We start from the raw sequence: 24,331 nt of genomic DNA on the forward strand, positions 1-24,331 counted from the left end.
CCACCGAATGGCTGAAGAAAAACAAAATGAAGACTTTGGAGTGGCCTAGCCAAAGTCCTGACCTGAATCCTATTGAGATGTTGTGGTATGACCTTAAAAAGGCCGTTCATGCTCGAAAACCCTCTAATGTAACTGAATTAGGACAATTCTGCAAAGATGAGTGGGCCAAAATTCCTCCAGGATGCTGTAAAAGCCTCATTGCACGTTATCGCAAACGCTTGGTTGCAGTTGTTGCTGCTAAGGGTGGCCCAACCAGTTATTAGGTTTAGGGGGCAATCACTTTTTCACACAGGGCCATGATGGTTTGGATTTTTTTTCACCTTTACAAATTGCATTTTGTGTTTACTTGCGTTGTCCTTGACTATTGTTTAAATTGGTTTGATGTTCCGAAACACTTAAGTGTGACAAACATGCAAAGGAACAGGAAATGAGGAAGGGGGCAAACACTTTTTCACACCACTGTATATATATATTTTTTTCTCTCTCTCATATCTCTATATTATATATATACACACACACACACACATATCTCTCTCTCTCATATTATATATATATATATATATATATATATATATATATATATATATATATATATATATATATATATATATATATATATATATATATATATATACACACACACACATATACACACACACACTAAAAGATCCTAAACACATGTTTTAGAAGCAGCAAGTGTACATGAGACCTAAATGCTATTTTCACTGTGACGTTGCATTGTACTGTAGTAGTAGTAATAATAATTAAAGAAAAAAAAAAAAGATATATATCTCCATCTCTATCTATCTTTTTTTTTTCTTTAATTATTATTACTACTACTACAGTACAATGCAACGTCACAGTGAAAATAGCATTTAGGTCTCATGTACACTTGCTGCTTCTAAAACATGTGTTTAGGATCTTTTAGTGTTTTTTTTCTTGCCAAAGCCCCTGAACTCAACTGTACCCGAGTTTAGGAGCAGCAGAGTTTAGCAGCAGTTAAATGTCCCTCTCTTGCACAGAACTATTGCATTCAGGAGAAGAACGTGTCGGGCAAATAAAACGCCAAATGCAGCAAAAAAAAAAAACGCATGTAGACCTTAAACGCTTTCCACGTTTAGCGCTTAGCCATTTATTCATTTCAATGGCAAGTACTCTGGTCAATGAAATTAATAAACATCCAAGCCTTAAACGCGATACCGTGTTTACACACTTTTTTTTGCCACATTTAGCATTTTTCTGCTGCCACGTCTAGGGGAGTGCCAGTGTACATGTACACTCTTATGCCCTGTACACACGGTCGGAAATTCTGATGGAAACAAGGTCTGATCGAAATATGTTGTCCTGTGTGTGTGGGCTCTATCGGACTTTCCGTCGGGAAATTCCGACAGAAAAAGTTTGAAAGCAGGATCTAAAATTTTCCAACAACAAAATCCGATCTGACTTTTTCCGATCGTTTGTAGAGAATTCCGACAGACAAAGTGCCATGCATGCTCAGATTAAATTACGAGACTGACGCTATTGGCTACTAGCCTCTACGTCGTCCCGTCGTATGGAACGAACGTCACCTCATTCCGAATGATCAGATAACTTTGTCCGACCGTGTGTGTATGCAACACAAGTTTCGGCCAAAATCCGTCGGGAAAAAAATCTGACGGATTTTGTGGTCGGAATGTCGCATTATGCCGCGTACACACGACCGGACTTTGACAGCAAAGGTCTGACGGAACGAATCCGTCGGACAATTCAATGGTGTGTGGGCTCCATCAGACCTTTGCTGTCCAAAAATCTTGACGGACTTTAGAAATAGAACATGTTTCAAATTTTTCCGCCGGACCCAGTTCCTATGGAGAAATCCGTTCATCTGTATGCTAGTGCGACGGACAAAAACCGACGCGAGGGCAGCTACTGGCTATGAACTTCCTTATTCTAGTCCGGACGTACGTCATCACGTTCAAATCCATCGGACTTTGGTGTGATTGTGTGTGGCCAAGTCCGTTTATTCGGAAAGTCCATCACAACTCCACCCAAAAGTCTGTCGGACCTAGTCTGCCGGAAAGTCCAGTCATGTGTACGTGGCATTAGAGCACAGTTTTTGCATGTGCGGAGTCGCAGGCTCCCAGAAGGGTTTGGTGTCGCTTAGGGTTTCACCCATACAGGATGAGGAGGGGCCCCAGAATGCAGGTCTCAGAGGAGACTAAATTTGTAAATCTTGGTCGGGGTGCTGGAGCCTAGAGACTTTGCAGATTCTTGCGTGGGGATGGAGCCTCCAGCTAGGTGTCCAAATTTTGGATGGCGACCAGCACACTGATTGTAGAGGTATGTGCAAGGGTTCTTTTTTGTAGGGAAGCCCACTACAGTTCAGCGCTCTATCTTGGAGACAGGAGGCTTCCCCCTGGAGGTCAGCGTGCAGGTCCAGTGCAGTCAGGAGCCTCAGGGTGTACAGCGTGCATGTGAGAAGGTCTGGGAGGAACAACAATGGTCTAAAGCAGGGATATGCAGTTAGCGGACCTCCAGCTGTTGCAGAACTACAAGTCCCATAAGGCATAGCGAGACTATGACAGCCACAAGCATGACACCCAGAGGCAGAGGCATGATGGGACTTGTAGTTTTGCAACAGCTGGGGGTCCACTAATTGCATATTCCTGGTCTAAAGCATGAGGCCAGAGCAACAAGTGAAAGCCAGGAGGCTGATGGAGTATTTTGTCGTGTTCGTGGAAGAGAGGCACGGAAAACTCCGGCAAGGGTAACTTTAAGGGTTATTTTAATAAAACTGGGCAAGAATTTTTTTTTCATAGATTTAAAAAAAATAAAAATAAAAAAAGTGTTTAAAGAATGTTCTCCCTGCAGGTTTGTGGACATGGCTCCGAATATTCTTCTTGCATTGTTTCTGCTGGGTGGAATCTTTGAGAGAGTGTTTATAGATGATAAGAGCCAGAAATCCAGGAAGTCTCTCCAGGCATAACATTTATTTTTTGGATAAAAGCCATTTTTATACAGCAGTCTTGTAAGTGACTTCCACACACATATATGGTCTGGGCTGGCTCCGGACACCCACCATGTACCAGGAAAAAAGGGTCCATTCACACACGAGCATTGCAGAAACGAATTGCTCCCCAGCGCACCAAAACTGAGCAGACTCGCTGGGTCTACAAACATATTATGAGGGTCTCCCACCCGCCTAGATTATGTTTTTGGAGGAGCTGGGACACCCAAAATGCCCATGTGGACAGAAACACAGTCAGGATATAATGGTACAGTGCCTTGCAAAAGTATTCACCCCCTTGGCTTTTTACCCATTTTGTTACATTACAGCCTTTAGTTCAAAGTTTTTTTTTTAAAAATCTGAATTATATGTGATGGATCAGAACACAATAGTCTAAGTTGGTGAAGTAAAATTAGAAAAATATATACATAAAACAATTTTTCAGAAATATAAAACTGATAATTGGCATGTGCGTATGTATTCACCCCCTTTGTTATGAAGCCCATAAAAAGCTCTGGTTCAACCAATTACCTTCAGAAGTCACATAATTAGTGAAATGATGTCCACCTGTGTGCAATCTAAGTGTCACATGATCTGTCATTACATATACACACCTTTTTTGAAAGGCCCCAGAGGCTGCAACACCTAAGCAAGAGGCACCACTAACCGGCCATGAAGACCAAGGAACTATGTTGTTGAGAAGTACAAGTCAGGGTTAGGTTATGAATAAAAAAACAAATCTTTGATGATCCCTAGGAGCACCATCAAATCTATCATAACCAAATGGAAAGAACATGGCACAACAGCAAATCTGCCAAGAGACGGCCGCACACCAAAACTCATGGAGCGGGCAAGGAGGGCATTAATCAGAGACCTGAGGTAACCCTGGAGGAGCTGCAGAGTTCCACAGCAGAGACTGGAGTATCTGTACATAGGACGACAATAAGCCGTACGCTCCATAGAGTTGGGCTTTATGGCAGAGTGGCCAGAAGAAAGACATTACTTTCAGCAAAAAAACAAAATGGCAAGTTTTGAGTTTGCGAAAAAGGCATGTGGGAGACTCCCAAAATGTATGGAGGAAGGTGCTCTGGTCTGATGAGACTAAAGTTGAACTTTTTGGCCATCAAAGAAAACGCTATGTCTGGAGCAAACCCAACACATCACACCACCCAAAGAACACCATCCCCACTGTGAAACATGGTGGTGGCAGCATCACGTGGTGGGGATGTTTTTCAGCAGTCGGGACTGGGAAACTGGTCAGAGTTGAGGGAAAGATGGATGGTGCTAAATACAGGGATATTCTTGAGCAAAACCTGTAGTACTCTGTGTGTGATTTGAGGATAGGACGGAGGTTCACCTTCCAGCAGGACAACGACCCCAAACACACTGCTAAAGCAACACTTGAGTGGTTTAAGGGGAAACATGTGAATGTGTTGGGATGGCCTAGTCAAAGCCCGGACCTCAATCCAATAGAAAATCTGTGGTCAGACTTAAAGATTGCTGTTCACAAGCGCAAACCATCCAACTTGAAGGAGCTGGAGCAGTTTTTCAAGGAGGAATGGGCAAAAATCCCAGTGGTAAGATGTGGCAAAACTCATAGAGACTTATCTAAAGCGGCTTGGAGCTGCGATAGCCGCAAAAGGCGGCTCTACAAAGTATTGACTTTAGGGGGGTGAATAGTTATGCACACTGACTTTTTCTGTTATTTTGTCCTATTGGTTGTTTGCTTCACAATAAAAAAAAACAAAAAAAAAAAAAAACACACATCTTCAAAGTTGTGGGCGTGTTCTGTAAATTAAATGATGCAAATCCTCAAACAATCCATTGTAATTGCAGGTTGTGAGGCAACAAAACACGAAAAATGTCAAGGGGGGTGAATACTTTCGCAAGGCACTGCAGGAAGATCTCACCTTTGTATGTTAGAAGCCAGTGGCTCATTCAGCTCGCCAGATTCCACCTAGACCTGAGACCACTTTTTGGTGGCCTGAATTGGGCTGTAGGTTGGGTTGAGGTTCACGCAGCTCTAGGATGAGGGGTACGTGTGTGTGCAGGGAGCTGGCGCTCAGCAAAGTGACACGTCTCCATTGGTTCTCCTGTAACCCGCATCATCACATGACCCAGCTAGGAAGTGCAGAGAAAAGAGTTTCGCAACTTATATAGCGCTACCTCCGAAGGAGCCACTAATTTGGGTTCTCTGCAGTGGTGGCCACCCATAAGGGGCGTCACCCCCCCCAAGCCACGCGCCCAGCCCCTAACCTCAATGCAGGGCACCGGACACATGGATTTCAACAGCATTTTTTATGTGGAAGCACATGATTAGAGCATGAGGCTCCCATTGGCTTCAAAAAAAAGGTGGGCTTGGGGGCACAGAGCGCTGCTCCCTGAGCCCACCCACTTTAGTGAATTCATTTTTCCCCAATGTCTTCCTGCTTCCCCTCCACGAGACTCAATTGGCCGGGAGTCCTAAGACCTGATTGGCCGGGAGTCAGCCAGGAGGAGAAGCGTCCGCCGGGGGGGGGGGGGAGAAACGGAGGGACGCCGCTAAAGCCGTGACCTGGATGGGGTAAGTGCGGGCTGGCGGGCAACGGACAAGCGAAGTGGCGATCAATCAAGCGACCAGCCACCAAAAAATAAATAAAAAATTGAGCAGCAGCCGCCACTGGTTCTCTGTTCTGCTCCTCGGCTCCAGTCAGCCCCTCTGACACACCTGGTTGGAGTGAAAGTTACAGCAATCACTTATAGGAACACAAAATGTGGAGACCTTTAACTTGACGGTGAATTAGCATCGGCCCTTTCCAGCTGTATTGTTAAAATTGTAAGTGGCCAAGGGGCGGTAAAAAAAAAAATGGCAGCGTGAAAGAGCTCTTAGGCCCCATTCACAGCTGAGCGATTGTTTGCTTGGAGCTCAAAAATACGAAGGAGACAGGGAAAAAAAATCAATTATTCTCTATGGAGTCGGTTCACATCTCCACTCCAAGTCACCTGAAGCCCAACAAGTTCTTGACGTGTTTGTATTCCCATAGAAATGAATTGAAATGCGCCATTCGCACATTTTTGCACGATTTTCTGCTCAAATAAAAAAAAAAAAAATAAGTAGAAAATAGTAATAATAATAATAATAAATAAATGGAAAATGTCAATACACAAATAACTAAAAATCTCAAATTAACTAAAATAAATGTATTGTAATAATACATTATTAAATAATAATTAACCTCTAAGGTTATTATTATTATACAGGATTTATATAGCGCTTTCTAGATTGTAAGCTCTAACAAGAGGGGACCGCTGATCCCTCCTGTATTGATTTGTATTGTAAGTGTACTGTCTGCACTCATAATGTAAAGCGCTGCGCAAACGGCGCTATATAAATCCTGTAGAATATAATAATAACAACCTTAAAAAAATATTAAATACATTATTATATTATTAATAATAAACACCCAAACTTTAACAAAATAAATAAATATTTTTGTGTTACGGTTAGGATGTTTAGTTAATTATTATTACTTTGTTTTTTTAAGGTGTAAGGGTTAAAGTTAGGGGTTATTTATTTATTGTTACTTAAAGAGGAGTTGCCATTCTAAAAAAAAAAAAAAAAAAAAAAAAATAATTAAAAAAATTGCTACAAATACTGCAGCTGCTGACTTTTAATAATCGGATACTTACCTGTCCCAGGGTCCAGTGTTTGCGGGGGATAGAAGCCCCGCTCGCCCCCCCCCCCCCCTGTTCAGCGGCGCCGACATTGTAACTGTGAAGCCACAGCCGGGCACCCACTGCGCATGCGCGAGCGGTGCCGCCGTGCGCCGTGATTGCCCTTAACAAGAGGGAGGGGGCGGAGCTGAGCCCTTACTGCGCCGAGGGAAAGTGATGTCACCAGCCCTGGCACTAAAGGAGGCAGACAACGAGGGACCCCCTAGCAACAGGCACTTAGAGGCGAGTAAAAAAAATTCCAAATTTTTTTTTTTTTTTAAGGAACATTCATGCATTTTTTTTTTTTGTGTGCAACACCACTTTAATATTCATATGACTTTTATTTGTGCATTTATTTTACAACTATTTATTCATTATTATTCATATAATAAATTAAATAAAATAAATAATAAATAACCCTAACCCAAGCCTAAACTGAACTCCCCTTACCCAAATGAAAAAAAATATATATAATAAATGAATAAGAAGAATAAGAATAAAAGAAGAAATAAAAGCGAATGGAAAAGTTAAAAAAAAAAAATAAATAAAAAAAAAAAAAAAAGCTAAAATACCTAGCAACAAATGATGCGACAGATAATTTTAAAAAAACGTCAAAGCCCAAAATAAACGCAAAAAAAATGCTGGAAAAGTGATCAAAAACGCTTCACTCAGGTGTGAATGCAGCCTAATATCAAGACATTATTTTAGGTATTTAGTTGCATAAAATAAAATAATAATGAACGTATAACCACATCGCATTTATTGACATTTTACATCTGTCTGGCTTTCAGCGTTTTACCATTTGAATTTTTTTTTTAGAGAGCAATTAAGCTGCCCATACACCAGAGGATTCCAAGATTGAATGTTCTTACAAACTAATTTTCATTATTTCTGTACAAAACTTTCTAACAGTGTATGGCCGGCTCCACGGTTGGCAAATATTTCTGTTGCTAGGCAGAATCTGCTTGGGTGGTGGCACTGGTGCCATATCTAATTTAGCGAAGAGCGTGTTTATTTTGTAGGATTAAATGAGTCCCTCTTGGTATAGTTATCATCTCAATAAATAGCTCAGCCCAACTCCCCTGTGGAAGGCATTGCCTGACGGTTCACCTGCCAGCAAACAAATACATTCAGGAAGGCATGATGTCGCCAAGCTGCGATTTATAAGATTCGCACGTTTGCTGTCTTAGAATTTGCTTTGGCGTGCCAAGCTGACCAGATTTCCAGAACTTACATTTTTAAAAGCTCAAGACAAAAAATGTTTCTTTCGTTTTAGAGCAGAAGAACACTGTCAGTTGCAAAGAGAAAGATCTCCATCCATTAGCCAGCTTCTAACGTTCCTCTACTTGTAGGTAGGGGCAGTCTACTTTCTCCACTGCAATGCAGGGCTGGTGCAAGGATTTTTGACACCCTAGGTCAGTAATGGCGAACCTTGGCACTCCAGATGTTTTGGAACTACATTTCCCATGATGCTCAACTACACTGCAGAGTGCAGGAGCATCATGGGAAATGTAGTTCCAAAACATCTGGGGTGCCAAGGTTCGCCATCACTGCCCTAGGTGAAACCTAATTTTGCCACCCCCATTGGCTCCATCCCTGACCCCACCCCCTTTGCCCTGCTCATGTGACAGAAGGCGCCGCTATACAGGAAGCATTGGCTCTGCTTCCTCTAGCGCTGGCTCCGGTGCCGTGTTCCACCTCTAATTACACTACCGATTGGACTGAGTTAGTTACATGCTGCAGCCTGCAGAGCAAGCAGACGTGGAGGGAAACCAGCAGCCGGGCGCCCCTAGGCAGCAGTACGCCCTATGCGCCCGCCTAGTGGTAGCACCGGCCCTGCTGCAATGGCACTGCAGCTGGAGAGGAACTCAAGGAGAACATGGTACCTTTATGGTTGCCTAGGTCACTGGGGAAACCAACGTATTGGATGTTGCGGTGCTATTTGACTGGCAGCCATCTTGGATCAGGCAGAGCCTATTTAAGGCCCTAGAACCCAGGGTTAGTGTGCATTTTGCAAGTGGGTAGAGGAAGGGAAGCGTATGGATCACAATTCTTCTGGACATCTTCCTGCTTGGGTATGAGATGGCCAGGCCACTTTCTGCCCCTCCTAAATGCTGTTTGGCTGGGACCTGCTCTCCGCACGCTGTGGAAATTCAGGAATGTTCCCGGTTGGGCCGTCTTCCCTTCTGTGGTTTACTGTGTCGCTGCATTGCTTCAAAAACAAGTTCCTGGCATGGTACTGGGACTGTGTGTGTTATCGCCGCCGCACCCCGCTGCACCCCACCTACACCATCTACACAGGGAGAGTTTTGTTTTTGTTTTGTTTTTTTAACCAGCATTTCCTTTGAAAATTGGTTTCTACTTCCCGCCCAAGACACAAGGTGAGGAAAGGGTTCTCCAATAGAGCCTACAAAAGGTTCTAACCTTTTCCAGCTCTACTGAAGGCCTAGTTCACACCTATACAGGTTGCCGTTTGCGTATTCCAGGTGCATTTTGTGTTTTTTCAGTACACGGTTTTGATACATTGATATCTATGGAACTAAAAATAAAACCTGCTGGTCCATGGCACTTTCTGTAAAATGCACAGATGCTAGCATGACCCATAGGAAACCATGTTAAATGGTTTCTGCAAAACCCACAAAAAATAAATAAATAAATAAATAAATAAATAAATGCATAGGTGTGAACCAGGCCTAAGGCTGGATTCACACCTGTGCAGTTTTAGTGCTTTTTGCATGTTGCAGATTTGCACTGCAGTCCACTTATCATGGACTGCAGTGCAATAAACGCTTATTGCGATATTTTATTTATTTTTTTAACCAAAAATACGTAGAAGAAGAATACGTATCTGCCTAAACTGAGGAAAAAAAATGTTTTTCTTATTTATTTTTTGGGGATGTTTATTATAACAAAATGTAAAAAATAATGCGTTTTTTTTTTTTTTTTTAAATTGATGCTTTTTTTTGTTTATAGCGCAAAAAATTAAAAACCGCAGAGGTGATCAAATACCACCGAAAGAAAGCTCTATTTTATTTTATTTTTTTTACCAAAAATATCTAGAAGAATACGTATCGGCCTAAACTGTGGGGAAAAAATGACCAGTTACACTTACCGGTAACGTCTTTTCTAGGAAATCTTCCAGGACGGCACACCTGAGAGATGACTGGTCCACCTGACAGGAAACACAATCAACAACAAGTTTAAAAGTCCCCACCCCTCCCTCAGACCCTCAGTTATGGTAAAGAAAAGCCCACACCGGTGTCAGAGGGAACATTCTGTGGAATCAATATACCACACCAATAAAACAAGGGTAGGGAAGTAGGCCTGCCGTCCTGGAAGATTTCCTAGAAAAGACGTTACCGGTAAGTGTAACTGGTCATTTTCTCCAGTCATCTTCCAGGACGGCACACCTGAGAGGATAAGCAAGAAGTTCAGGCCTACCTTTAGGGCGGGACAACCGCTTGTAGGACCTTCCTGCCAAATGCCAAATCCTGAGGGGACAACAGCTCCACTCTGTAGTGCCTCAGAAAAGTTCTATGGCTCGTCCATGTTGCTGCTCTGCAGATCTGGTCGATTGAGGCGCCTGCCCTTTCTGCCCAGGAGGTCGCCAGGGATCTGGTTGAATGCGCCTTAAGGCGGATTGGTACTGATTTACCCGCCTGTTTATAAGCAATAGATATGGTTTGTTTGACCCATCTAGCTATCGTTGTCTTAGAAGCTTGTAGACCCCTTCTCTTCCCTGAGAAGGCGATCAATAAGTGACTGGACATCCTAAAGTCTTTCACTCTTTCCAAATAGGCTAGGAGACAACGCCTGACATCTAAGAAATGGAAACTTTTCCTCTTCCTTATTCTTGGGATTCTGGTCAAAGGACGGGAGAATAATCTCCTGTGTTCTGTGAAATAAAGAGGCCACTTTTGGCAAATAAAGAGGATCCTGAGTGAGGATTACCCTATCCTCTAGGATGCGCAAAAAAGGACAGCTCTTTAATCGAAAGAGCCTGTATATCACCCACCCTTCTGGCTGTAGTTATAGCCAGAAGGAAGGCCAACTTAAATGATAAAAGTTTAACAGAAATTTGAGCCAATGGCTCAAAAGGCCCCCTTGTTAGGGCATCTAATACCAGGGACAGGTCCCATGGAGGGCAACAGACCGACCTGTCTGGGACTATCCTTTCCCTGGCCAACAAAAATCTTTTTATCAGCGGCTCCTGTCCTAGCTTCTTATCAAAAAACACGGACAGGGCTGCCACCTGGACTTTGAGGGTGCTGACTGCCAAACCCTGGTCCACCCCCTCTTGAAGAAAGTCTAGGATGGTAGGTATCACCTGGAGAGCCCCCTCTTTAGACTACAGCCAATGGGAGAAAACTTTCCAGACCCTTGCATAAATTTTTATGGTGACGCCTTTCCTACTGAGGAGAAGAGTGTCTATCACTCTCTCCGAACAGCCCCTGTCGCGGAGTATTTCCCTCTCAATAGCCATGCTGTCAGAGAGAGACGTCCCGGGTCGGGGTGAAAGACTGGACCCTGACTGAGCAGGTCTCGTTGCACCGGCAGATGCAGTGGGGGAGCTACCGAGAGACTCTGAAAGGTGGGAAACCAAACCCTCTTGGGCCACCAGGGTGCTATCAGCACCAGGTCTGTCCTTGAGTAGGTTAACTTCTGTAGGACTCTGGGAAGGAGTACCAGTGGGGGAAAGGCATAAGCCAGCCTGAAATCCCACACCTGTACAAGAGCGTCTATCCCTTCTGCTTCTTGATCCTTGTAAAGGGAGAAAAACCTGAGGACCTTCGCATTCCCCCGGGAAGCGAACAATTCTATTTCTGGCTTGCCAAAATGTCTGCACACCATGAAGAAGATTTCTTTGCTCAATCCCCATTCCCCTTGAAGGATGGGCTGAGTCTTTTATGTGAATCTCTGACAGTGAAAGGACCTTCCTTTCTGCTTCCCCAAGGATTCTGTGCTAACTGTCTTAGTTCCTTGGTGGTTTAGGTATGCAACCGTGACCAGGTTGTCTGAGAGGACCTGAACCTCTCTGTCCTGCAGCTGCTCTTAGAAATAGTCTAAGGCTTTGCCTACTGCCAGAAGCTCCCTGAAATTGGAAGATTCCCTGGCTTGGCTGTGGTTCCAGGACCCCTGGGTATATCGGTCTCCCAGATGAGCCCCCCCAACCCCAAGCGCTGGCGTTCGTGGTCAAGACCAATGGGTTTACCTGGGACCAGGGGCGACCTTTCAACAAATTGTGTGGGTTGAGCCACCACCGCAGAGAGAAAGAGAGACCTCCTCTGTGAGGGATACTCTGTTCCCCAATGTTTCTCTTTTTCCCTCCCCATGAGGCAAGCAGGAAAGTCTGAAGCTGCCGAGAATGGAGTTGTGCCCAGGTTACTGCCGGTATGCAGGCGGTCATGAGACCCAACAGTCTCATTATATACCTCAGAGAGGCTTCTCCTCTTTCGAGAAGGGTGACAACCGCATCTTGGACCTTCTTACTTTCTCTGTTGGTAAGAATACCTTCTGTGCCTGCGAGCCTAACAGGTAGCCTAGGTATAGTTTGGACTGAGATGGAGTCAGTGAGGACTTCTCCCGACTGACCATCCAGCCCAAAGTCTCCAGAGTCTCTAACCGATGTCTCTGTCTAACACCGCTTGCCTCTGATCCATACTGTAGATCAGCAAGTCGTCCAGGTAGGGTATTAACCCTATCCCCTGCAGGTGTAGGTATGCTACGACTTCAGCCATCACCTTTGTGAATATCCTTGGGCTTGCCGCCAGCCCAAAGGGAAGAACTCTGAACTGCCAGTGTTGTACCTTCTGCTGCATGCAAACTGCGAAGCATAGGTACTTCTGGTGTTCGGGAGCAATGGGTACGTGTAGATATGCGTTTTTTAGGTCCAGAGTGACCATAAAGACTCTTGTCTGAAGATGTTTTCTTACTGAGTAAATACTCTCCATCCTGAACCTCTTGTGGAGTAAGTAACGGTTGAGTCTCTCAAATTTTTTATCAACCGAAACCTGCCTGAGGGTTTTGGAACCACAAATACGTGTGAGTAAAAACCCCGGGCTAACTGACTGACTGGTACTGGAGCAACAACCCCTTGCTCTGCCAGCTCCTTTAAATTTCTCAGTAACCCCTTTGCTTTGGTTGGGTCCCTGGGAGGAAAGGTAAGAAGAAACTCCTGTGGGGGAAGACTTTGAAATTCCAGTCTGTACCCCACTTCTAAGAGATTTAAAATATATGGACTCTGCGTAATCCTTTTCCACTGGGGAAGGAAGTCGCTGAGTCTTGCGCCTACCCTTACGGTGGCGTCATTTGCCTTCTTTCTGAGAGGCTCCGGAACTGGAAAAAAAGAATTGCACTTTTTTTTTTTTTTTTTTCCAAGGTTCCACTTCTTCCTTGTTTCCCTCTATGATGAGTCTTTGAGTAGGGGCCTCGAAGAAATTCCTTACCCCTTTCCCTCTTGGGCCTCACCGGGAACTTCTTTCCCTTTTCAGTAGATCGGGACAAAACCTGATCTAGGCCTGACCCAAACAGCAGGGAACCCTCAAAGGGAATGCCGCATAAGCGAGACTTGGAAGTAAAAACTCCATCCCAGGTCTTTACCCATAGGGCCCTCCTGGCGGAGTTTAAAGTGCTGCTGCCTTAGCTGTGGTCCTAACAGTCTCCACCGCTGCATCTGCCACATATGCTACCGCTCGACTGATTACCTCCAGCGAGTCTACGATTTCTTTAGTCTCCCTACCCCGGGAGACGTGATCCATTAATTTGCCAAGCCAGGTGCATTCCTGGCTACACAGGCGGAAGCTAGAGCCGGCACCATTGCTGCCGCATTCGCCTCCCAGGCCCTTTTGAGTAAAGTCTCAGATCTTCTATCCATCTGATCCTGGATATTTCCAGAACCTTCGAAGGATAAATCGGATCTCTTCGACAGCTGCGCTAGAGCTGCATCCAAACGAGGAGTTTTAAAACTTTTCCTCCTCCTCATCCTTAAAGGGACACCTTCTTTTCCAAGCTTTCAGTTTGAGAAGCTTACGTTCAGGTTCCTTCCATTCTCTAAGGATTATCTCCTTCAGAGACTGGTGGATGTGGTCTGCAACCTTCCTAGGCCCCTATACACTCTGTCCTGCGCTGAGACCTGAGCAGAGGGGACCTGGAAATCTTCTGAGGTGTAAATGGCCTTTAATAGGCCCTCCATGTCCTCACTCGAGAACAAAAGTCCCCCAAGTTTAGCCTCCCCCTGGCTATCCTGGTCTGAATCTTCCTCCCCAGAACTAAAATCTGGGACCTGACCTTCCTCCACCTCAGACAATAGGGAGGTTTGGCCCTGGGAACTCTCCACATAAGATGTGGAAAGATTTTCTTGTGAATGAGGAGTCTCTCTCTCAGATGGACCCTCATCCAGACTTTTCACTAGAGTAGATTGAAAAGATTGAAGGGTGGCCAACCCATAACCTGGGTGGTCTCCTTGCCTGCGAGCTTAGATACATCTATCACAGAAAGGCCTGGTGTGCTATTGAGAATTACAATAGCCACAAATGCCTGGACTTTGAAGTAGCCTTACAAAAAAATAGACAATTAGCTACACATGTCCTAAAGGGGCAAGGGGGGTCTGCCTCAGAGTACCCTGCCCCTAAAACACAGCTGGATCACTCACCCCCTGTGGCGACCCCATGGCTGTCTGTTCAGACGGACCTTCCACATCCATGGCGATTTAGCTGCCCTGCAGGATCGCTGGACCAAGGTGCAATCTTGAGCGTCCCCCTGTTTGCCTTGGAGATGCTGCCAATACAAAGCGCTTCACCAGAAAATAGCCTGGGTGCTTCGCACCGCACCCTCTGCTGTTTAAATAGCGCACCGAACGGCGCCATCTTTTTGTCCGTCGCCCGGCAATGACGTACGGCCTCTTCCGGTCCTGCGCCGTGACGCTGGAACGCACGCCGGTGCGTCCAGACACCACAGATCCACCAGGCCTCCAGAAACTCGATACCCGGAAGTGACGCCTCCGAACTTCTGGACATGCGCCGTAGTGCTGGAACGCACGCCATCCGCGTTCAGCACTCCCGGAAGAATGCAGCTCACCTCACTCCACCAACGAACCCAGTTCAAGGTAGGCAAAAACGGCATAAATGGGGAACAGCACTGCTGGAACAACTCTCCTGTCCCACGAGGCTGCAACAAGGCTCACTAAAGAGACCTTGAGAGAGGACTATCACCCCCAGGTGTCTCTGGGGGTTACAAGGGAGCATCGCAGACCCTGTCTGCTAAGCCCCAGGAAAAGATAATTCTCTCAGGGAAAAAAACGGGGTCCCAGACCCCTCACAAAAAAAAAAAAATATAGAAAGGAGAAACTTGGTTTCGCTGCCATCCTGTGGGAAACACAATCAAGAACTGAGGGTCTGAGGGAGGGGTGGGGACTTTTAAACTTGTTGTTGATTGTGTTTCCTGTCAGGTGGACCAGTCATCTCTCAGGTGTGCCGTCCTGGAAGATGACTGGAGAAATAATGTTTTTTTTTTTGTTTTTTTTTAAAAATTGACGCTCTTTTTTTGTTTATAGCGCAAAAAAAAAAAAAAAAAAAAAAAAAAAAAAAAACGCAGAGGTGATCAAATACCACCGACCGCGCAATTGTCAGTTAAAACGGCGCAGTGCCGAATCGCAAAAAGTGCTCTGGTCTTTGACCAGTAAAGTGGTCCGGGGCTTAAGTGGTTAACATTCGTGACGTGGCAAATTATGAAATCTGGAAATGCAGCGCACAATTCTCTTCTTCTTTAATGGGATAATAATGAAGCTGCTTTGCAGGTGATACTGAGTTCTGAGTAGCCCATTATGCTTTACCTTTGCAGGGAATCAAAGAGGAAGTAAACCCATCAGGGTTTACTTCCTCTTCAATATTTGATTTGTTCCTGGTTATGTTTTTCTTTCCCTTTTTACACACCTTAGGCTTTGCATATTTTGTCGTTTTAAGCTTATTGGATACTCTCGTCCTTTTCCTGATGAAGCCAAACTGGCGAAACATGTTGAAATAGTAGGACAAGAGAATAACCTGTATGTGACTCCAGTTCTCTCGGCAGTTAGGGTTGAGATGTGCGTTATACCCAAAATGTTGACTGTAACTGTGGTCCTTGCTTTTATCTTGTTTATGTTCAATAAATGATTTCTACATTAAAAATGACCTGGTCGGGGGAGGGGGGGGGGGGTAAATCTTCCTTTCCAGAGCTGAAGTGGTTAAAGATAATAACATGCTGCTGCATTTTCAGAGAGCACACCGCAGAGGTATTCTCCTGGTGAACCAACGATAGTCTAAAAAGATAGTGCTGGACTTTCTTAGTAGAAAGCCAAGCATGCTTTGCATACACAGCGTCATGTACACTCCCTTATTACAAGTATTTTTTTTTATTTTTTATTATTGTATTTTTTTTTTTGCAAAATAAAGATTTTTGTTGCATCATTAAAAAAGATAATAACAAAAAAAATAAAAAAACTTTAAAGTAAAGTAAAAGAATAAATAAATAAAATTGTGTAAAAAAACTATTATACAATACATCTATGAAAACACGCCAGTGATGGTCCAGAGTGACTACAGGGTTAATTTTCCAAATCATCTAAAGTAAAGTTTCAGCTAAACGTTTACCCCCGTGTGTCACATGACTTGTCTAATCCCTCAAACCACCAATAAGACACCACCGCCCCCCAGTCTTGTGATTCGCTGCCTGAGAAAAGTTCAGACATTCCTAACAGGATGGGAATAATACAACAAGCCTGGAAGGAAGATTCTGAATTTCCTGCTGAGATCTGATTGGATTATCGGCACAGCTGAAGAGGATTTGTGACTTCAGTATATAGAACTGCTGTAGTGTTCTATCAAAAATCAAATGATGGATTTTATAGTTAATGGTTTAATTTCAAGGCTACTTTTAAACATAAAAAAAAAAAAAAAAAAAGGAGACACACTGGACGCACAAGAAAAAAATTTAAATATATACTCATCTTCAGGGCCTGACCCAAAAAAAATAAATAAATTGGGCAGGCTTTTAAGACTGAGTAGGCCAAGACATTTACCGGCCCCTTCCCCAATCCCGACGGAGGCAAAAGGGGGCATAGAAAAAGCACAGGGTGCAGAGAGCATGGGGGGGGGGGGGTGTAGAGCATGGGGTGCTGGAAAGCATAGGGGGAAGTGGGATGGGGGGCAGAGAGCATGGGGTGGTGGAAAGCATAGGGGGCACTGGGCGGGGGGGGTTGGAGAGCACAGGGGGCAGAGAGCATGGTGGGTGCGTAGAGCATGGGGTGCTGGAAAGCATAAAGAGAACTGGGGGGGGAAGGGGTTAGAGAGCATGGGGGGGGGGGTGCGTAGAGCACAGGGCGCAGAGAGCATGGGGGGGTGCGTAGAGTATGGGGTGCTGGAAATCATAAAGGGAACTGGGGGGTTGGAGAGCACAGGGGACAGAGAGCATGGGGTGCTGGAAAGCATAGGGGGCACTGGGGGGCAGAGAGCATGGGGGGTTGGAGAGCACAGGGGGCAGAGAGCATGGGGGGTGCATAGAGCATGGGGTGCTGGAAAGCATAAAGAGAACTGGGGGAGGGGGGTTGGAGAGCATGGGGGACAGAAAGCATGGGGTGCTGAAAAGCATAGGGGGGCCCAGAAGCTGCCACAGCTGACTGCTAATGAAGAAAACTTCCCTTTTTCCCCAATCATAGGAAAGCGTCGTCATTTTTTTTTTTTTCTTTGAGACGCCTGGCAAACCTCGGCTCTCACCGTGATTAAGCAAAATTCAGGTTTTCTTTCAGCCCTGATCACATGCCAAGGTTAATGACCACGTGCCAGAATGAAATGAATGGGAATAAAAAGGAGGGCTCTGTTCACTCCCTTCCAGGAGTGCGGGTGCGCCAACATCCAACACAAACATACAAAAATACAATTCTATCACACACAAAACTTACAGTGATATATTTTGTGACTATTTCATGTCTTTATTGTCTATTTTTGTAATATGTTTATATGAAAACCAACCAAAACGTACAGCAGCATTGTCAGTCTGGGAGGGCAGCGTTAGATGTACTAGCAGCAGAGCTGGTACAAGGGGGAGGGGGGGGTGGATGCCCTGGGCTGTACAATTTATTGGGGGGGGGGGCGCAGTGAAGTGTCCTTCTAAAACAGGCGTCACTAGTTTGCTGGGACCGCGGGTTTACCAAGCAACCAGTGACGCTGTGTGCGCGCGCCCGCCCCCTGCTCCTCACAGCAGGTTTTGGAGTTGACAGAAGACCAGCTCTCACTCACGGGCTGCGTGTAGGGGCATTTTTTTTTTTTAATAGTAATGGCGATGATCTGCGATTTTTTTTAATTGGGGCTGCAACATTGCGGCGGACTGATCGGACACTTTTGACACATTTTTGGGACCATTGACAGCTATAAAGCTATAAAGCTATAAAAATGCACTTATTACTGTATAAAGGGGAGCAATCAAGGGGTTAAGTGTGTGTTCCCTCAGTGTGTGTTCTAACTGTGGGGGGGGATTGACTTGGCGAGGAGATCGAACGGTGTTCCTATACACTAGGAACACACGATCTGTCTCCTCACCCCTGACAGAACGGGGATTTGTGTGCACACACACACACACACACACACACACACACACACACACACACAAATCCCCATTCTCGCTCTGTCAGGAGCGATCACGGGTGCCCGGCCAGCCGTGGCATGCATCAGCTCCTTCCAATGACACACAAGAGATTGTTTGTACCGCGAGGTCCTCCCAGTTCAAAGCTTTTATTTGTTGAATGCAAAACAAAAGTTTTTCGGTAGACGTGTTGTCAGGTGTGGCCGGGATTTTGGCTCGGGGCACGTAGCAGTTGAACACGTACAGTTTGTGAGTCAAACCAACGCACTGCGTCTTTAAAGGGTTTTCTGTTCTCAGCGACAAAAAAAAGAAGGAGCCGCTGCTAACCCCGTCCTCCCGAAAATACTAGTTTGCTGGTCTGAGGGACCCAAGACCTCCTGAGCATGCAAACGAGCATTTCTGATTTTACTGCTTGTACATTCCAGGTCAGTGGCTCAGTAGAATAACATGACTGCCAGTGCCAGCAAACTGATCAAACACCGAGGTCACCGAGATCACCGAGATCACCTAGCTCAAGAACTGTTCACTGTGCATATGAGAAGCAGACCTGAAATTGCTGGAGCATTTGGAGTTTGATAACATTTTTTGGGGGTAAAGCATCTACAGTGTTAAATATCTGGTGGTTCCTGCTCTACCACCCTGCTCCGAGGCGTGGGGTGGCCTCCATCATCCAGCTCCAAGGCGTGGGGTGGCCTCCATCATCCAGCTCCAAGGCGTGGGGTGGCCTCCATCATCCTGCTCCAAGGCGTGGAGTGGTCTCCATCATCCTGCTCCAAGGCGTGGAGTGGCCTACACCACCCTGCTCCGAGGCGTGGGGTGGCCTACACCACCCTGCTCCGAGGCGTGGGGTGGCCTACACCACCCTGCTCCGAGGCGTGGGGTGGCCTACACCACCCTGCTCCGAGGCGTGGGGTGGCCTACACCACCCTGCTCCGAGGCGTGGGGTGGCCTACACCACCCTGCTCCGAGGCGTGGGGTGGCCTACACCACCCTGCTCCGAGGCGTGGGGTGGCCTACACCACCCTGCTCCGAGGCGTGGAGTGGTCTCCATCATCCAGCTCCAAGGCGTGGGGTGGCCTACACCACCCTGCTCCGAGGCGTGGGGTGGCCTTCACCATCCTGATCCAAGGCGTGGAGTGGTCTCCACCATCCAGCTCCGAGGCGTGGGGTGGCCTACACCACCCTGCTCAGAGGCGTGGGGTGGCATACACCACCCTGCTCAGAGGCGTGGGGTGGCATACACCACCCTGCTCAGAGGCGTGGGGTGGCATACACCACCCTGCTCAGAGGCGTGGGGTGGCATACACCACCCTGCTCAGAGGCGTGGGGTGGCATACACCACCCTGCTCAGAGGCGTGGGGTGGCCTACACCACCCTGCTCAGAGGCGTGGGGTGGCCTACACCACCCTGCTCAGAGGCGTGGGGTGGCCTACACCACCCTGCTCCAAGGCGTGGGGTGGCCTACACCACCCTGCTCCAAGGCGTGGGGTGGCCTACACCACCCTGCTCCAAGGCGTGGGGTGGCCTACACCACCCTGCTCCAAGGCGTGGGGTGGCCTACACCACCCTGCAACAAGGCGTGGGGTGGCCTACACCACCCTGCAACAAGGCGTGGGGTGGCCTACACCACCCTGCAACAAGGCGTGGGGTGGCCTACACCACCCTGCAACAAGGCGTGGGGTGGCCTACACCACCCTGCAACAAGGCGTGGGGTGGCCTACACCACCCTGCAACAAGGCGTGGGGTGGCCTACACCACCCAGCTACAAGGCATGGAGTGGTCTCCATCATCCAGCTACAAGGCGTGGGGTGGCCTCCACCATCCTGTTCTGCAAGTAGTGGTCTCCACCATCCTTTGTCAGAGCATCACAGCGCCACCCCCACCCACCTTGCCCCTCTTTAATTACAGAGTCCCCCTGCCACCCACTTCACTCCGCCTCCAAGTCCAAGACACAGCAACCCCCTCTGCCCACCCCACTCCACTCCATCACAGTGCCTCACTCCATCATGGCGCCGCACCCACCCACCTTCGTTACAGTACCCATCCTCCATCCACAACACTACTTCATTCACAGTGCCCCATCCCTCTCATTGCCCACCTCCCACCCAGCTTAAAGCACCTCCCCCCTCCTCTATCCATGGCCGCCGCCCCCTCTATATGAATATTCGCTGTTGCAACACTGATACTCCTTCCCGCCAATCGGGAAGCGGGCATCAGACCCGCTTCCCGATTGGCTGAAAGGACAGGCAATCCCCGCCGCTGCCCAATTGTTTTCCTGCAAAGCACATCCCTTAGAGAAAGCAGCACACTAAAACACTGGCTAGGCACACACCTAACCCTGTGATCGCCCCTAGATGTTTAACCCCTTCCCAGACAGTAGCATTAGTACAGTGACAGTGCATATTTTTTAGCACTGATCACTGTATTAGTGTCACTGGTTCCCACAAAGTTAGTCAGTTAGTGTCAGATTGTCTGCCATACTATCGCAGTCACTGATCGCCACCATTACTAGTATACATTTTTTAATTTTTTATTTCAGTATATATTCCCATATTACCAAAAATATGTAGCAGAATACATATTGGCCTAAATTCATGAAGAAATTAATTTTTTTTTTATTGGATATGTTTTATAGCATAAAATATATATATATTTTTTTTATTTCAAAATTGTCGATCATTTTTTTTTATAGCTCAAAAGATAAAAAACGCAGAGATGATCAAATACCTCAAAATAATAATAATAATAATAATAATAATATTTGTGGGGGGAAAAAATGCTATAAATTTTATTTGGGTACAGCGTCGCACGTGCAACTGTTGGTTAAGGTAACGCAGTGCCGTATTGCAAGAAATGGCCTGGTCATAAGGGGGGGTAAATTTTCGGAATGTCAAGTGGGTAAAGTGACATAAAATTCTGATAAATAAACCCCATTCTATTCCAGTCTCCAAATTATTATTATTATTTTTCTTTTTGCAGGTGTGATCTGACTTCCTGTTGGAGGGCGACTACGTTCGGTTTCCAGGATCTGTATACAGGGGTGTAGTCACCCCTCTCTTGCTCACACCTGAGATGGATTATGGAGGGGGATGTCAAGGTCATGGTGGGCCGCATTAGTATTATGGTTGCCCCAAAGGGGCGTTGTATCTGTAGGGCTAAATGTCCAGAGAATCCCAACCCCCCTTTACATCAGAAGTCACGCGCCCCCCCCCCCCCCCCCATCAGAAGTCACCACCACCCTCCCGTACATCACAGTGCACCCACCTTACCTTGTGCTGCTGGTGGCGGAGCTGGGAAGCAGAAAGTGCAGGGTCTGGAGGAGGACCAGAGAAGAGTTGGAGTCAGATTCTGGAGTCTACTAAATGGCGAGGGGGAGGCGGAGACAAAAGGGGGTGCTGCGGCTGCACAGAGGATCTGTAGGAGGAGTTCTGGTGACTGCAGAGACATGAGGAGGGGGCAGAGACGAGCCTCTCCACGGTGAAGTGCAGAATCTGGAGGAGGCGCACTGTCCTCCTCTCTGGTGCTGACAGCAGAGACGGGGAAGGGGCAGAGATGAGCCTCTCCACGGTGAAGTGCAGAATCCGGAGGAGAAGCTCTGTCATCCTCTCTGGTGCCGACAGCAGAGACGGGGGTGGGGGCAGAGATGAGCCTCTCCACGGTAAAGTGCAGAATCCGGAGGAGGAGCTCTGTCATCTTCTCTGGTGCTGACAGCAGAGACGGGGGTGGGGGCAGAGATGAGCCTCTCCACGGTGAAGTGCAGAATCCGGAGGAGGAGCTCTGTCCTCCTCTCTGGTGCTGACAGCAGAGATGGGGAAGGGGCAGAGATGAGCCTCTCTACGGTGAAGTGCAGAATCCGAAGGAGGAGCTCTGTCCTCCTCTCTGGTGCTGACTTCAGAGACTGAAGAGGGGGCAGAGACGAGCCTCTCCACGGTGCAGTGCAGAATCTGGAGGAGGAGCTCTGTCCTCCTCTCTGGTGCTGACTGCAGAGATGGGGAATGGGCAGAGATGAGCCTCTCCACGGTGAAGTGCAGAATCTGGAGGAGGAGCTCTGTCCTCCTCTCTGCTGCTGAATGCAGAGACGGGAGAGGGGGCAGAGATGAGCCGCTCCACGGTGAAGTGCAGAATCTGGAGGAGGAGCTCTGTCCACCTCTCTGGGGCCGACTGCAGAGATGGGGGAAGGGGCCTCTCCACGGATCTGGAGGAGGATCCCTGCCCTCTTCTTGGCTTCCGACTGCTGAGACAAAGTGGAGGAAGAAACAAGGGGGTTGCTGCAGCTGCAAGGGAGGTGCAATAGCCACATGAAATGACCTGAAGGGCCAGATGTGGACCTGTGGACTAGGGGCAGTGTAGTGTGCATAGAGCAGTGCATGTGACTGCAACTAACGTGCACTGCTCATTCCAAACAAATGGCATTGAGCAGGGAAAAGGAGAGGGTTGAGAGTTCATAGATAACGGTACAAAGAGGCAGAAAAACACAAAAACCGTTGCATGAAAAATAGATCACAGGGCCATTAAGTAGTGATGTGGATGGATTATTTATATGGAGAATAATATATATTACTTATATGGAGAATGAGGATGTTGTTGAATTTAAAGCGGTATTAAACCCAAAAACGAAAATGTCACATATTGCAGCTTATGGATGTGGTGGCTGCATTAGTCTTTTTTTCCCCCTCTGTTTTCACCTTGTGATCTGGCCAGTAACACACCTCCTGTATTAGAGTGCACCCCCTCCCCCCCCCCCAATCTGGATGAAGGAGCACAGGGGGCACAGCATCAGCAGCATTATCAGTCTGATCGGAGGTGGGGCAGTGTAGCAGCACATTTGGATACACTAACAAACTGAAGCCAAACTCCAGCTCACACTTTTATAATCTGTTACAGCAAACAGTTTTGGGATAAAAAAATTTACGTAGATAAAAGCTGATCATTGTAAGCACTCCTGTTCAGTGGGTAATGGTTTGTCCCATCCCTACAACTGCTACATCTGCAGGACAGCTTGTTCCTAAAAAAAAAAAAAAAAAAAAAACGACAGACTTACTGGCCGGATCACCAGGTGTAAAATAAAAAGAAAGAAGATGAATGCATCCATCGCATCTAAGAATTGGGACGCTGCAATATAATAAACGATGGGGGTCATTGCCGCTTTCAGTTCAGTAAACCTCGGCAAACAATCATAAATCACTCTGCTAAAATCAAATCTGTACAAATCAGATTCCGATTGGTTGCCAAACGTTAGCGCCCTTAGGAATAGAAAACGCTTTATTGAGTACAGCTGTGTTTACACCCCAGTGACCCCACCCACCCCCCACCGTAATCAGAGATGGTTCGATCCGCACACAGCCATTGGGGGTCTCCCTGTGATCAGTCATTGCTGGGATCCATTTCTGATCTCTCCATTGTATAGAGAGAGAGAATGAAATCTCCTGTATAAGATCTGCGACTGTCTCTACACTCTACACACACTGCAATCTGCACCGTGCAAGATCTACAATCTGATGGGAAATATAGGTATAGATTGCAAGCTTTTGTGCAAAGTTCTGTCCATGAAGTCCTCCCAGAGAAGTAGAAGGGTGACACACATGCAGGACTCACCGGCCATGTCCTTGTCCTGTGCAGTCCTCCTCTCCGGGTGATGACGGTCCTCCTTCTATGGGGTGAACAGCCAGGATGACAGTAGATGGGGGGTGTGGCTGGGTGAGGTTTATTGGCCCCGCCCCAGGGAGGAGTTTGATGACAGCTATCCTCTGGGCTGGGATTCCTCAAGTGTGACCATTATATACTGGAGATCTCTGGCTGTGTGTAGAGGAGGGAGATACAAACAATCTGAGATATGAAATACATTGTAACTTTTAACATTGTTTCATTTATTTCTGCAAATACATTTTATAAAGTTCATGCATCCCTCCATCACACCGATGCGATTCATGTGATTTGACCCTTCAAAGCCGCATGACAAGTCGCACCCCATCGCCAGCAATGGAACCTTTCAAAATTGTTGCGACTCGAGTCGCTCGTCAGCCCTTCTCCCCGCAAACC

General features: G+C 46.8%; 1 protein-coding gene across 2 annotated transcripts in view; it reads right to left on the reverse strand.

The window, feature by feature from the left end:
* The window catches only part of NQO1 (NAD(P)H quinone dehydrogenase 1), a 39,425-nt gene extending 15,385 nt beyond the window's left edge, over nucleotides 1–24,040 (reverse strand). For both annotated transcript variants that reach the window (XM_077451924.1, XM_077451913.1), the window contains exon 1: nucleotides 23,888–24,040. In XM_077451924.1, the coding sequence (XP_077308050.1) occupies nucleotides 23,888–23,894 (7 nt within the window). In that variant the 5' untranslated portion in view covers nucleotides 23,895–24,040. The remainder of the gene's footprint in view (nucleotides 1–23,887) is intronic.
* Between the last annotated feature and the right edge of the window lie 291 nt (nucleotides 24,041–24,331).

This window comes from Lithobates pipiens, unplaced genomic scaffold, assembly GCF_037356315.1.
Source record: "Lithobates pipiens isolate NorthernLeopardFrog02 unplaced genomic scaffold, aLitPip1_a1.2 Scaffold_10, whole genome shotgun sequence".
Classification (NCBI taxonomy): Eukaryota; Metazoa; Chordata; class Amphibia; order Anura; family Ranidae; genus Lithobates; species Lithobates pipiens.